The 12,819-nt window shown below is 33.0% G+C and overlaps 3 protein-coding genes across 3 annotated transcripts; 2 read left to right on the forward strand and 1 right to left on the reverse strand.

Annotated features, from left to right (window-relative positions):
- The first annotated feature begins 472 nt into the window (after positions 1 to 472).
- Positions 473 to 2,324, forward strand: LOC111240733 (transcription initiation factor TFIID subunit 6-like). The gene is made up of 7 exons (XM_022776319.1): positions 473 to 505; positions 590 to 691; positions 788 to 896; positions 1,478 to 1,581; positions 1,664 to 1,801; positions 1,899 to 1,949; positions 2,283 to 2,324. Exons 1-7 carry the CDS (start codon positions 473 to 475, stop codon positions 2,322 to 2,324), a joined length of 579 nt encoding a protein of 192 aa, XP_022632040.1.
- A 1,511-nt stretch (positions 2,325 to 3,835) lies between these two features.
- On the forward strand, positions 3,836 to 9,834 carry LOC106778774. Its single transcript, XM_014666763.2, has 4 exons — positions 3,836 to 4,342; positions 8,273 to 8,810; positions 8,902 to 9,160; positions 9,287 to 9,834. Exons 1-4 carry the CDS (start codon positions 3,915 to 3,917, stop codon positions 9,424 to 9,426), a joined length of 1,365 nt encoding a protein of 454 aa, XP_014522249.1. The 5' UTR covers positions 3,836 to 3,914; the 3' UTR covers positions 9,427 to 9,834.
- A 117-nt stretch (positions 9,835 to 9,951) lies between these two features.
- On the reverse strand, positions 9,952 to 12,514 carry LOC106778772 (glutamate decarboxylase 1-like). Its single transcript, XM_014666760.2, has 6 exons — positions 12,130 to 12,514; positions 11,830 to 12,034; positions 11,309 to 11,724; positions 10,977 to 11,230; positions 10,834 to 10,886; positions 9,952 to 10,618 (listed from the first exon to the last, which is right to left on the reverse strand). Exons 1-6 carry the CDS (start codon positions 12,213 to 12,215, stop codon positions 10,151 to 10,153), a joined length of 1,482 nt encoding a protein of 493 aa, XP_014522246.1. The 5' UTR covers positions 12,216 to 12,514; the 3' UTR covers positions 9,952 to 10,150.
- Between the last annotated feature and the right edge of the window lie 305 nt (positions 12,515 to 12,819).

The following is a 12,819-nucleotide window of genomic DNA, read 5'->3' on the forward strand; positions in this document are numbered from 1 at the left end:
CCGGTTTTAAAAGTGATTTAATTAGGTTTCCAGGTTTTTGATTTTGCTTGCAATAGGTCCCTTCCGTTAAGAAGCTTGTAACGGCGTTAATTTTTCTTTTCTCTCCTCTGTTATTCCTGACATATCTTTCTCTCTTTCCAATTTCTCTTCTCTCTCTCACCATTACAACATAATTATAACTACCTCTCTCTCTCTCACCTTTTTCTCTCTCTTCTATTTTCATCACTCTTCATTATAACTATCTCTCACCTTTTTCTCTCCCACTTTTTTCATCTCTTCACTGTTTCACTTCTCTCTCTCTTCTTCTTCTTCTTTCGTTCCTTTTCTTTCTCAAACTGTTCAGTAGTGTACATAAAAGTTGTGGAAAAATATAATATAAAAAGCTTCATTTATATTAGAACTGAGAATTGACTGTGCACTGAGAGTAGTGAGGATTATGATTTTATGGGTTCTTGCTATTTCCAGATAGAAGATGCATATTAGAACTACCTTGAGGAAATTTTTGGTGAATTTCTTTTCTTTTTAAGAAAATAAAGTATAGTTGTTGTCTCCATTCTCATTATCGTTGTGTTTCGATCCCTTGTGACAGCCAATATATGGATTTGCATCTGGTGGTCCTTTGCGGTTCAAAAGAGCTGTTGGACACAGGGACTTGTTTTATATTGATGACAAGGATGTGGATTTAAAAGATGTAAGGGTGTACTCAGTCATTTTCATTGACTCACTTCAATTGGATTTCAACCTGTGCATCACCTCGTTCAAATTATATAGCTTCTGTTAATCATAGGTTATTGAAGCTTCTTTACCAAAAGCACCTCTTGATACTGCAGTTACATGCCACTGGCTTGCCATTGAAGGTGTGCAACCTGCTATTCCAGAAAATGCTCCTATAGAAGGTATGTCTCTCACCTTGAGTTCTACCTATATTCTTTGGCTCAGATGATACTAGGTTGTATGGTTTAGTTGCATGGATTGAGGAAATTTTTGGATGTATGATTTCTTTTGATGTTATACTTGTCAGCTTGTCGTTTTGACTTCCTCTGGTTCATGATATCATGAATTTTTACTTTAGTTAGTGTTTAGATTGGGAGATGTTATTTAAGTGATTTTTTTTTGTCACCATAGCATGGTCAGCTTTGTGGGTCTAAAATATGTGGAAAACATCAGTATCTTTATGCACACTAAATCACTAGAAATTAGAAATGGAAAACTAGAAGAAGTATACACATCCAATTAAATATAATGATTTTCAGATATATTTAGTTATATGTGTGTGTGCGCCCCCCATAGAATCATATAAATATTTTGCTCCTTATAATTGTGGAGATGTACATCATACAAACAAAACAAACAGGAACTTTTTGGCTGCTTAATGCTTCGAGATCCATTATTTGTAAATTCTTCCAGTTTAACTGTAACTTCTACTCTCCTAATACCCCTTTTAAGAATTATTATTTACTTATTATGCTATATGCAGTAATTTCAGCTCCTTCTGATACCAAAAAGCATGAGCAGAAAGATGATGACCTTCCAGTTGACATCAAATTGCCTGTTAAGCATATATTATCCAGAGAACTTCAGGTATTAAAATTCTTTAGGCACCATGAGCTATCTTGTTTCACATATTGGGATTCATTTTTGTTAGTTTTATTGTTTCTTACAGATGTATTTTGACAAAGTTGCTGAGCTTACTTTGAGTGAGTCTGATTCAGCTCTCTTTAAAGAAGCATTAGTAAGTTTGCCTACTGATTCGGGGCTTCATCCACTAGTTCCTTATTTCACATGCTTTATAGCTGATGAGGTAATAATATCTGTCCTTTTATGATGTTAATGGATAAAAAAAGAATTTTCACCTTATTGTAGCTCATTACAACTGCATGCTTCTCATTTCTTGTCAGGTTTCACGTGGTTTGAATAATTTTCCTCTTCTATTTGCCTTGATGCGAGTTGTTAGTGAGAAAGGAACGAAAGAAGAAGAAGAAGAAGAGAGAGAGAAGTGAAACAGTGAAGAGATGAAAAAAGTGGGAGAGAAAAAGGTGAGAGATATTATAATGAAGAGTGATGAAAATAGAAGAGAGAGAAAAAGGTGAGAGAGAGAGGTAGTTATAATTATGTTGTAATGGTGAGAGAAAGAAGAGAAATTGGAAAGAGAGAAAGATATGTCAGGAATAACAGAGGAGAGAGAAGAAAAATTAACGCCGTTACAAGCTTCTTAACGGAAGGGACCTATTGCAAGCAAAATCAAAAACCTGGAAACCTAATTAAATCACTTTTAAAACCAGGTATCAAACGGAAATTCAGCTCCAAACTTGGAGACTAAATAGGTATTTAAGCCTTAATCTTTTAACCATTGATAGACAAACCTCCCTATCAACAATTAGTTTGTGTATAAACTAATTTCAAGTTTCAAAATAATTAATTTTATGTATCTTTTAAGCTATAAATTCTTACTAGAAAGTTTACCTATAGGTAATCTTTTTCTTTCAATTCATTTCTGTTTAATAATTTTTTCAAGAGTATAAGTAAGTCAACTATAATTTTATTATTAAAATAATTAAAATTGACTATTTAAATGTTGAATGTGGTTCATAACCTTCTATTAACCTGAATTGAACATTCAAATTAATGTTGTTACTTCATTTGTTAGACAGAAAAAAGTCATGACAAGTAAAAAATGAACTAGCTAATAAAAACAAAATATTGTAAGGCTAAATTTATAAGATATAAATTTTAGAAAAATCTTATATGTTGATTTGCATGAGAAAGACTTAAATTTAATATTCGAAATTTTCTATCTAAAATTTTAGGTCATAAGTATGATTTAAATTTTTGAGAATAATTTTTAATTTTTTTAATTTTAGATCTTAAATATAATCTTAATGTTTTAAAAATTATACTTACAATAAAGTCTAAAAAAATTATAAAACTTAGATTTATTTCTTACATTTAAATATGTTGGTAATAAAATTAAAAGAACTGTTAATAAACTATAATTAAAAATATTAAAATTTATAATATTTCCTATTATATTTAAAAAAAATGACTTGTCGAAAAGTTTAGTTTTAAATAAGATCAAACATTTGATGAAATTAAAATTTTAAAATAAATTTATTTGGAGATGTGTGCAGGTACAGAAACTTAAAATTTAGAAACCTGACAGAAACAGAAATTACTTTTATATTTAGAATTCATTTATGATTTCATGTGCAAAATAATATATCTAGGCTAATAGATTGTTTGAAGCTGTAAACAATATAAATTTTGAGCATACCAATGTTTTATTTTATGAAATGACCATTGAAGTGGAAGGTCATTAATAAAGTGGTTTCCTAAATATGAAATGTTCAGAAAATGGTGAAAATAACAAAGATAGCATGAATAATTCATCAAGAATAGGTTAAGAGTTTCTTTTTCTCAGCACATGAAGATCTTTTTCATGGAAAAGAAACACGGAACCAATAAAGAAAGACAGAAGAAAATGACAATGGCATGCTAATGAAATCGACAACTTTAACCTTTTTCTCTGTCCAGTGTCGTTCTCCTTCTATACCCTTTATTCTTGGCTTCAAACTGTAACCTCTAGCAGAAGGCAAAAGAGAAAACTCACGAGATTAAGCAAGCTCTGCTTTCTGCCTTTTCTTGTGTCCACCGTAAATGTTACTGAACTTCCATAAAGTTCCATTAAAGCGAAGATAAATGACCACTTATACACATCCTTTGCTTCTAATCTAATAAAAAATGGTGAGGAATTCATTATATAAAAGGACAATATTTAAGTTCTAGAGAACTCTATAATACATTAGTTTTTAAGTATACTATAACTTTACATCATATCTTAATTAATCCGAACTATATCAGAGTAGAAATAAACACAATCATTGTCTTCTTGTCTCTTACAACTCCCACAATAAACAATGAATTCCTCCAAACCTAACAACACAAGCATTGACATTGAACCATCGAACAGAAGAGTGTCTTTTGCTGAAAACAACCCAAATGAAGAACTGCCATCCCACCAGCTTCAACCCTTAAATAACACTGTTCCCTTGCTCCTACAGCCATCATATGCGAGATCAAAGTCCATGATCTTTGATGAACTGCGGAACTTTCGCATCAGCCTAAAATGGTGTGCCCTTGACCACTCTTCATGCGTTGGAAAACTCATATCCTATGTCACTTTCATCTTCTTCACCATCCTTGTCCCTCTTCTCACGTCTATCTTCGTTGAAATCCCTTCATCCTCACCAGAAGATGACCCCTTCTCCTTCAACAAGCTTGTTCAACTGCCCGAATCTGGCCTCGCCGTTATTTCCTTCTTTACAATCTCCAGTTTCTTCAGAAGGTAAGCAAATACCTCATTGTGCGTGTATATGTGTTGCGCTGAAATATATTTCTGCATAAATAGCTTTAATACATTGGGTGTTAGTTTTGTTATTGGTTCAACATCTTTCAAACTACACCCCCCGGTTGTTTTTCCTTGTATCTTTTTCTTTCTCATCAACGTCAAGTTCTTCCTTTTCTTCTACTGTCATCGATCATATCTAATTTTTCCATTTAAGAACTTCATGAAAAAAAGAAGAAATTGTCTCCAGGTACTTGAAAATTTTCCAGATAATTAGAACTACAATAATTATAATAAGGAGATAACGTTTATTACGGTTTTTATTTTATTTTATTGCTTTTTATTTTTATATAATATGAAATGAATAACACTTAAATACATGCATATATAAATTATTGTAAAGCATGCAATACACGGTTAGTTAACAATTTCTTGAAAGGTATACTATTATGATTCCAATATAGGTAGAACTATTAAACCTCATGAAATAGAATTCTATCTATTAACATTTTGAAAGGTTTTCAAATCTAATTTAATTGATTATATGTAAGAAAACAAAAGTTCAAATGCATCTTGCAATTAGGCTACATATAAAAGCACTTTAAATCAAGGTTTTTATGTTTTCACATTGGAATTCAAATGCCGCTTTTGAAAAGCTTATTCTTATTATTTTGTTGTAGAAGGAAAGTTGATATGATAAAGAAAACTGTGAAGTATAATGTAAAAGTAGTAGTTGAAAGTAATATATTTTGTAGTTGGGTGTATTGTGTTAGATTTTGTCTTACATCAAATGACAAGATACATGGGTATTTATAGACTCATATTATTCTAGAAAATGCTAATCATAACTTATGTTGCATGTTCTACATTTTTATCTATGTAAAATTTTTTTGATTTTTTTTCTATCTTAGACTTTTCTACAATATTCTAGAAATTGTATTACATTATAATACTTTTATCTTAGGATCTTTTATATTCTTCTAAAATTTTCATTACACTTTAATACTCCACCTTGATGCAAATTCGATAACTCAAATCTTGGTCTTGGTAATGCTTTCGTAAAAATATCTACAATTTGGTCTTCTGTTAGATAGTACTTGAGTTGAATTTGTTTAATTGTCTCTTCATCTATTATGAAGTGATATTTAATGACTATGTCTCTTTTATCATAATGATATTTGTTTTGTTCCTCACAATAGATAATAATCGGCACATCTGTGGTTCACCCATTTCTTCACATATTCTTTATAGTCATATTGCTTGACTTGTGGTTTCAACAGCAGTTACATACTCTGCTTCTTGTACTTCCTTAGTTGGACATCTATTTAGAATGTAAATTGTAGTGTAGATTGCTTCAGCCTAAAAAGTGTTAGACATACTTTTCTCTTTTAGCATTAATCTTGTCATCTCAATATTTGTACAAAATTTTCTCTCTAACACACCCTTTTGTTGTGGAGTATATGCAACTGTAAGTTGTCACTCCTTGCCATGATCACTTTTAAGTACTTTTTTCTATTTTTCACTTTGCTTCTCGACAACAACCTTGATTTCTTTTTAATAATCCCAAGACTTATGACTTTGCCTTTAAGAAATATACACATGTCATACTAGAGAAGTCATTAATGAAGAGGATGAAATACTTGTGTTGTGATGTGAAGGAATCCTCATCGGTCCACAAACATAAGTATGGACTAACTCCAATAAGTCTTTTGTTCTACATGTATTTCCTGATGAGAATAGTAATTAGTGTTGTTTCTTGAGGAGACATCCTTTGCATGATACATTATTCTCTTTCAATTATGGAAGATCTCTCATTATATTTTTATGATATAGAAGCTTTAAGGCATGTGTATTATGCCAAAGCCATGAGTCATCAACTTTTGCCTTCATGGCAATATTAGTTCTAGGTTTGAGGCTTATTGAAAAGCTTTTGTTTCTCTTCTCCATTTTTACTTGGCCAATTTCTATCATTTTACCATCATAAATTTTTGTATGTATCTTTCTTAAAATAAAAATATCCATCATTTGGGTAATACTTAAAAGATTCTCTTTAAAATTGGGAACTAGTAAAATGTCCTTGATGAGTTTTGTACCTTTCGTTGTCTCCACCATGACAGTTCCTTTGCCTTGAGACTCCATTGTAGTTTTTTTTTTCAATCGAACTCAGATATTGACAGATTTATTAAAGTCTTTGAAGATGCTTTGATCTTTCGCCATGTGATTGTTACATCCATTATCCAAGTACCAACTTCTTTCTCCAATAGTAGATTCTTGATTGGCATAAAATAAGTGTTTCTCCTAATTATGCTTCCACAAAGTTTTCTTGATACTTATTTTTATTACGACAATCCTTCTTTACATGACCAAATTTCTTGTAGTACTGACATTGAGGTTATTCGTGATGCCAACAATCTTTTTCCAAGTGACTTGTCTTTTTACAGATGACACATGAAAGACATTTTCCTTAACGAGTCATAGGGAAACTTCTATAATTTTCTTTATTTCTAGAAATTTCTCCTCAACTTTTATTTCAGTCATATTTTGTATTTTGAGATTGTAATTTAAGTTTTGATTGAAGGCATTTTTTACTGAGTCTTCTTCATGCCTTTTCAATCCTTATTTATAAGCATCGAGAGCCCATTAGTTGTGTTACTGACAATATAGCCAAATTTTTTGTTTGTTTAGTCATGGTTGTGATTTCATCATATTTTTGGAGAACAAAAATTAAAATTTTCTCAATGATTTTTTGGTCAATAAGGCTTTCATCTAACTAACTATTTCTTTTATTCTAGAATAGTAGTAGTCTTTAATGGTCTCACATTCTTTCATTCTTATTAATTTATAAACTTGTCTTAGAGAATGAAGTTTAACATTGCGTACCTCATCACTTTCTTGAAACTCCTATTTAATAATGTTCCAAAACCCTACTTTAAGCATGTGATACCTATTATTCTTGGAAAATTTGTGTCATCAACTACTTGTTAAAAAGCAAATAGAGCCCTTGAATTCTTCTACTTATTTTTCTTCAATTCCTTCTTTTGAGTTCCAGTAAGAGTGGAGGTGTCTTATAGAATAATGAGTCTCTCTTCTACAATGTCCACAAATTTTGAGGGCGAAAAAATGTCTTCATTTTGACACTCCAAAAATCATAATTTTTTCGTGTGAAAATAGGTACTAGAATTAACGATCTTTTATTAGTAGTAGCAATGGACTGAGAAAATATTTTGAAAGTAGTAAAGAATAGAGTTATAGTTTTTTTTTTTAAAAAAAAAAAGTTGTTGAAAATATTTATCTATGCCTAGTAGGTGGTGATTGAATATATCTATGGTACCAGTATTAGTATTTTTTGAGGTTGTAAAAGGAAAATTAACAAGGTAAAGAAAATTATGGAGATAGTAAAACGTGGAAATAGTAATTGGAAGTAATATATTTTATAGCTGTGTGTTGTGTTAGAGGTTATCTTACATTAAATAGTGGAGTACATAAATATTTATAAACTCATAAATTATTCTAAATCATAAATCCTAAACCCTAAACAACTTATGTAAAACGTTTTAGATTTTTACTTATATAAAATGTTCTTGGTATTTTTATTCTTATGTTAGACTTTTCTATAATATTTTAGAATTTGTATTACATTTTAATACTTCTATCTTAAGATTTTTTATATTCTTTTAGAATTTACATTTCACTTTAATACTTAAAAAAAAAAGTAATTAACACACTTTATTTATTTGAAAATCAATTTAATCATACATGATTTAATCATACATGAAGCTCTGCCCAATTAAAAGAGGCTAGATGTGTGCATCTACTTATAATAAGAAAAATTTTACATGTACACTATTTCATTACTCTTAATCATATTGGTATGGTTCTAACACAATTTGAGTTGAACTACATATGATTAGAGTGATCTTTGTGATGCAGGTATGGACTTAGGCAACTTCTGTTCCTAGACGCTTTGCAAGAAGACACAAACTATGTTCGACGGGGGTACGCACGGGAGCTTGAGAAGGCTTTCAGATACTTGACATACATAATCCTACCTTCCTTCTTGGTGGAGCTTGTCCACAAGATTATATTCTTTTCAGCAGTTAAGATCTCAGGCCCAAACATAACACCAGGGTTCCCTCTCAACTCAATAGTGTTTGTGTTGGTGCTAGTGTGTTGGGTTTACAGAACTGGGGTGTTCCTGTTGGTATGTGTGCTCTTCAGACTCACATGTGAGCTTCAAAAGCTTAGGTTTGAAGGGGTACACAAGCTGTTTGAAGGCTGTGGCTCAGAGGCAGGGGTCATATTCAAAGAGCATGTCAGGATCAGGAGGCAGTTATGGGTTACAAGTCACAGGTATAGATTCTTCATAATTGGATGTGTAGTTACCATCACTGTTAGTCAGCTCGGTGCTCTGCTTCTTGTTTTGGCTTCCAACTCTCACAAGACCTTCTTCAATTCTGGTGACATTGTGGTAAGAACATTCTCATATAATTTTTACAAATTTTAATTCATTAATTCTATACAGAATAAATTTTAATTCATAATTTTTTTTTTTTATGCAGATTTGTTCAGCAGTGCAACTGAGTGGCTTCTTCATGTGCATTTTGGGAGCAGCGAGAATCACACACAGAGCACAAGGAATAGTCGCAATTGCCACAAGATGGCACATGCTGGTCACCACTGCATCTGCTGAATCAGAGCATTGCAAATCTCAGGTGTCTGAGGGCCTCGCTAGTGACACTGATTCTGATGATTCCTCCAACATTCACGTATCAGTCATCCCACCACAACTTTCATCTTTCCAAACCCGACAAACCTTAAGTGAGTTTATATTCAAATTAGACTTCAAAATTATATACCATATCAAATCAGTTTTTACTTTTCCTTTTCAAATCCAATTCAAAATCATCCTTAGACTAATTACTTTATCGTGTTCTACTTTTACAGTAACATATTTACAGCATAATCACGGGGGAATAACGGTATATGGGTATTCACTTGATCGAGGATTGCTTCATACTCTATTTGCCTTCGAGTTTTCCCTGGTGCTATGGATTCTCAGTAAGGTGGTTGTGCTGTCCAAATAACCAAGTATTCAAATCCAAAAAATCGTTTTGCATGGAGCAACCAACATTATAAGGATATCTCTTCTAGTTGCCTCCATTTTTTTTTTTTGTAATTATTAATTTTCAAATTACTTCAATTGCGCTATAGTAGCTGTTATTACAAAAATCGGATGAACACCACTATAGTATCTTATCTCCGACGTCTCTCATGAAGCCTACTAGAATCCTTAGTTTTTGCTGGTCGAACAATGGTCGTTTTTGTTTTTGATGTTCGAACAATAGAGATTTCACCTCTCTTCTTGGTTGTAGTCTAAGCGCCTCATATGGAAAGACATCCACAAACTTGTCCACCATTGGATCCACTACTGTAGGAAAACCTTTCTGTACACCATTGGATCCACAAACTAATGGGAATTGTGTGATATATGATTCTGGTTATGCTACTTCTTATACCTTCTCTCTGTTATAAGCCTTTGGCTGATAGAACAAAATACTAAGGCATTAACGTCAACAACTGAGATTTCACAACAAAATCAATATGGTGGAACATTTTAAAAAAATTACATTAATGTGAACTGCATATCTCAATTGACATCAATTTCTATGAAATTAACTAATGTGTTGAAATGACATAATTTTCAAAAATGAATAAAGCAACTATAGTTAAGGCGTAATTTGGATGGAGTTAGAAAAAATATAGTGAAGGCTTCTTATTTAATTGGCATGGTGAGCCAGAATTCCTTTGCTACGCAGCCATGATTTTCTGACGCTTGTTGGATTCTTGAGCAATGATTTCCCTATGTGCATCCAATGCTGTTTTCTTAACCCCACTTTCAACCAACTCCTTCTTCTCTTCTGTAATGTTGTTGATCACTTTGGGAAGATGTAGTTTTTCAAGTTCATGCAGCACATCGTTGATGTCAAATACAAGGCGTTGAGCAAGGGTACGTGAAAACTCAGCCCTAATCACCACACGGAGCACATTGATGTGTTGAGCAGCAGGTGGCATTGGATAAGCTGGTACGATCCAACCGTGGCGCCGCAACATCTCTGATATCTTGTACTCATCGTACTGGCTTCTGTCTTTCAGAGAAAATGCCACCACTGGAACACCATCGTCTTTCGAGAGTATGTTAAAGCGTCCACTCTTCTCTATATTTTCCTTCAGCACCATTGCATTTTCTCTGCAGTTCTCCATTATGCTCCGATAACCCTATATATAGTTAATTCAACAACAGAGGTAAGCGTACATATCCAAGTTCATCAAATCTTTCTAAGGGAAAATGGTTCATCCACTCATTGTGATGGATAGTTATTCATATGTTATCTTGATTAGACATATAAGATTGAATTTGATGTAATAATTAGAGTCTTGGAATTAGAGGGGTTATCAATCTAACTGATAAGTCCAAGTATATGAACTCACACCTCATGGCCAAGGCGAACTAGCTGATAATATTGAGCAATGATCTGACTAGAACCTGCAAGTGAAGATGACAAGGTAAGCATATGGTATGATTATATATGCAATGAAGGTGTGGAAGGAACAAACATAGATTGTAAAGAAGGACCTTTGGAGAAATTGAGGGTGAAGGTGGGTTGGTCAGCTCCAAGGTAATTGATATGGAACACAAGGTCTTCTGGTAAGTCATCCTTTGTCCTCCAAATAACCCAACCAATACCAGCATAAACAAGCCCATATTTGTGTCCACTCACATTTATGCTCTTCACCAATGCCAGCCTGAAATCCCATTCCAGCTCTGGATATAGGAATGGAGCAATGAAACCACCACTTGCAGCATCCACATGAATAGGAGTATCCCATCTGTCATCTCACAACCTTACCAATTTAGTAACACTTTAATTCATTATTATAGCTACTTAATTGAATAATATTACTCACCCAGTTTGCTTGTTCTTTTGTAGCAGCAAGTCATTCAAGAGCTTCACGTCTTCAAACTCTCCATTGTAAGTTGAACCCAAGATTGCAGCCACACAAATAGTGTTTTCGTCAACCAGTTCGACTGCTTTGGCGGGATCCATAACGTAATATCCTTCTCTCACCTCCACTTCCCTCAACTCCACCTCAAAATACCTCGCAAATTTCTCCCAACATACTTGTACATTGGAGCCGGTGACCAAATTAGGCTTATCATAAGGCTTTCCTTCTGCCTTACGTTTGTTCTGCCACTTCTTCTTGAATGCAAGTCCTGCCAGCATTATTGCTTCTGATGAGCCAACAGTTCCTGCTCCAATAGCATTCTCATCTTCTCCAATTTCAGCGTGGAACAAACGTGCTATCATGTTCACACACCGATTCTGTTTTCAACACCACAGAAAGAAAAAAAAGTTAGTGAGGGGTCAAAAGCCAAACAAATATATTCCATTGTCTAAAGTATAAAGATGTAAAAGAAGAGAAAATACATGAAGGTCAGTGGTGGCAGGATACTCGTCCATGTCTACATAGTTCTTGTTGATAGATTCCATGATGAGCTTGTTGCACTCCTCCTCCATGGAAGTGGTGACAAAAGAAGCCAAGTTAAGCTTGGGAATAGCATCAAGCTGTAACTCATCATGTATGTTCTGGTACGCTGCCTCTTTAGGCATGGAGTTGTGAGGCATGGTGAACCTGCATGAGCAAAATAATGATATATACATATATATTGAGTGCACATAAAAAATGAAAAAGCGATGATAAAAAGTGAAAAAGGAAAATAAGCATACCTGGGAAGAGAGTCTCCACCATAACAAGAGGCAAAGTTGGAATGAAGAAAGAGGTCAGATTCAGAAGAAGGTTTTGGAAAAACCATGGTGAGGTGTTGTTGGTGTTGTGAGAGACAGAAAAGAGAAAAAGTTATGTTTAGTTTTGATGTTGGATGAAGAGGTTGAAGAGACAAGCAGTGGTATATATACTTAGGAAATTAATGGTAGATAGGTGAGAACTTAGAAGGGGAGAATCGTTCCTCTGCTTCGTAGTTTTCTCTCAAGACTTTCAAACTGCAGTGTAGAAAAGGTTGACTAACTTTATTCTGTGATCTTAATTTTAATATTTTTTCTCTTTATTATTTTTTCTTTTGAATGTTAATTTGGAAGACCAGGTTTACGCGTACTTTTGTACTTTAAATTAGAAGGCAAAAAACATTTTGAATTATATCATTTTTTTTTCTATTTTCTGGACGTGTTTTCCTCATATATAAGGCTAAAATATTTACTGAATATTTTAACTGACCCAAGATTTAAGTAGCTAAAAAATATATCAGATTTCAAATTTACATTGAGATTGAGTTAAAATTCTATCTCTAATATAATCCTAGTCGTGTTTGAGATTTTCAATTTTTATAACATAAATAAATGCACGTGACATAAATTTTGTAGCTATGTAGATGTTAGGATAGACCAAATTGGTTGAATTTT

Source organism: Vigna radiata, unplaced genomic scaffold (genome assembly GCF_000741045.1).
Source record: "Vigna radiata var. radiata cultivar VC1973A unplaced genomic scaffold, Vradiata_ver6 scaffold_343, whole genome shotgun sequence".
Taxonomy (NCBI): domain Eukaryota; kingdom Viridiplantae; phylum Streptophyta; class Magnoliopsida; order Fabales; family Fabaceae; genus Vigna; species Vigna radiata.

Excerpts from the sequence above, each read along its gene's own strand:
- LOC111240733 (XM_022776319.1), top strand. The coding sequence starts at position 473 with ATGCATATTAGAACTACCTTGAGGAAATTTTTG. Across the intron at positions 506-589 it reads CTACCTTGAGGAAATTTTTG|CCAATATATGGATTTGCATC; the intron begins GTGAATTTCTTT and ends CCCTTGTGACAG. Across the intron at positions 897-1,477 it reads AGAAAATGCTCCTATAGAAG|TAATTTCAGCTCCTTCTGAT; the intron begins GTATGTCTCTCA and ends TGCTATATGCAG.
- LOC106778774 (XM_014666763.2), top strand. The coding sequence starts at position 3,915 with ATGAATTCCTCCAAACCTAACAACACAAGCATTGACATTGAACCATCG. Across the intron at positions 8,811-8,901 it reads TCAATTCTGGTGACATTGTG|ATTTGTTCAGCAGTGCAACT; the intron begins GTAAGAACATTC and ends TTTTTTATGCAG. Across the intron at positions 9,161-9,286 it reads CCAAACCCGACAAACCTTAA|TAACATATTTACAGCATAAT; the intron begins GTGAGTTTATAT and ends CTACTTTTACAG.
- LOC106778772 (XM_014666760.2), bottom strand. The coding sequence starts at position 12,215 with ATGGTTTTTCCAAAACCTTCTTCTGAATCTGACCTCTTTCTTCATTCC. Across the intron at positions 11,725-11,829 it reads CTGCCACCACTGACCTTCAT|AATCGGTGTGTGAACATGAT; the intron begins GTATTTTCTCTT and ends TGTTGAAAACAG. Across the intron at positions 11,231-11,308 it reads CAAAAGAACAAGCAAACTGG|ATGGGATACTCCTATTCATG; the intron begins GTGAGTAATATT and ends GTGAGATGACAG.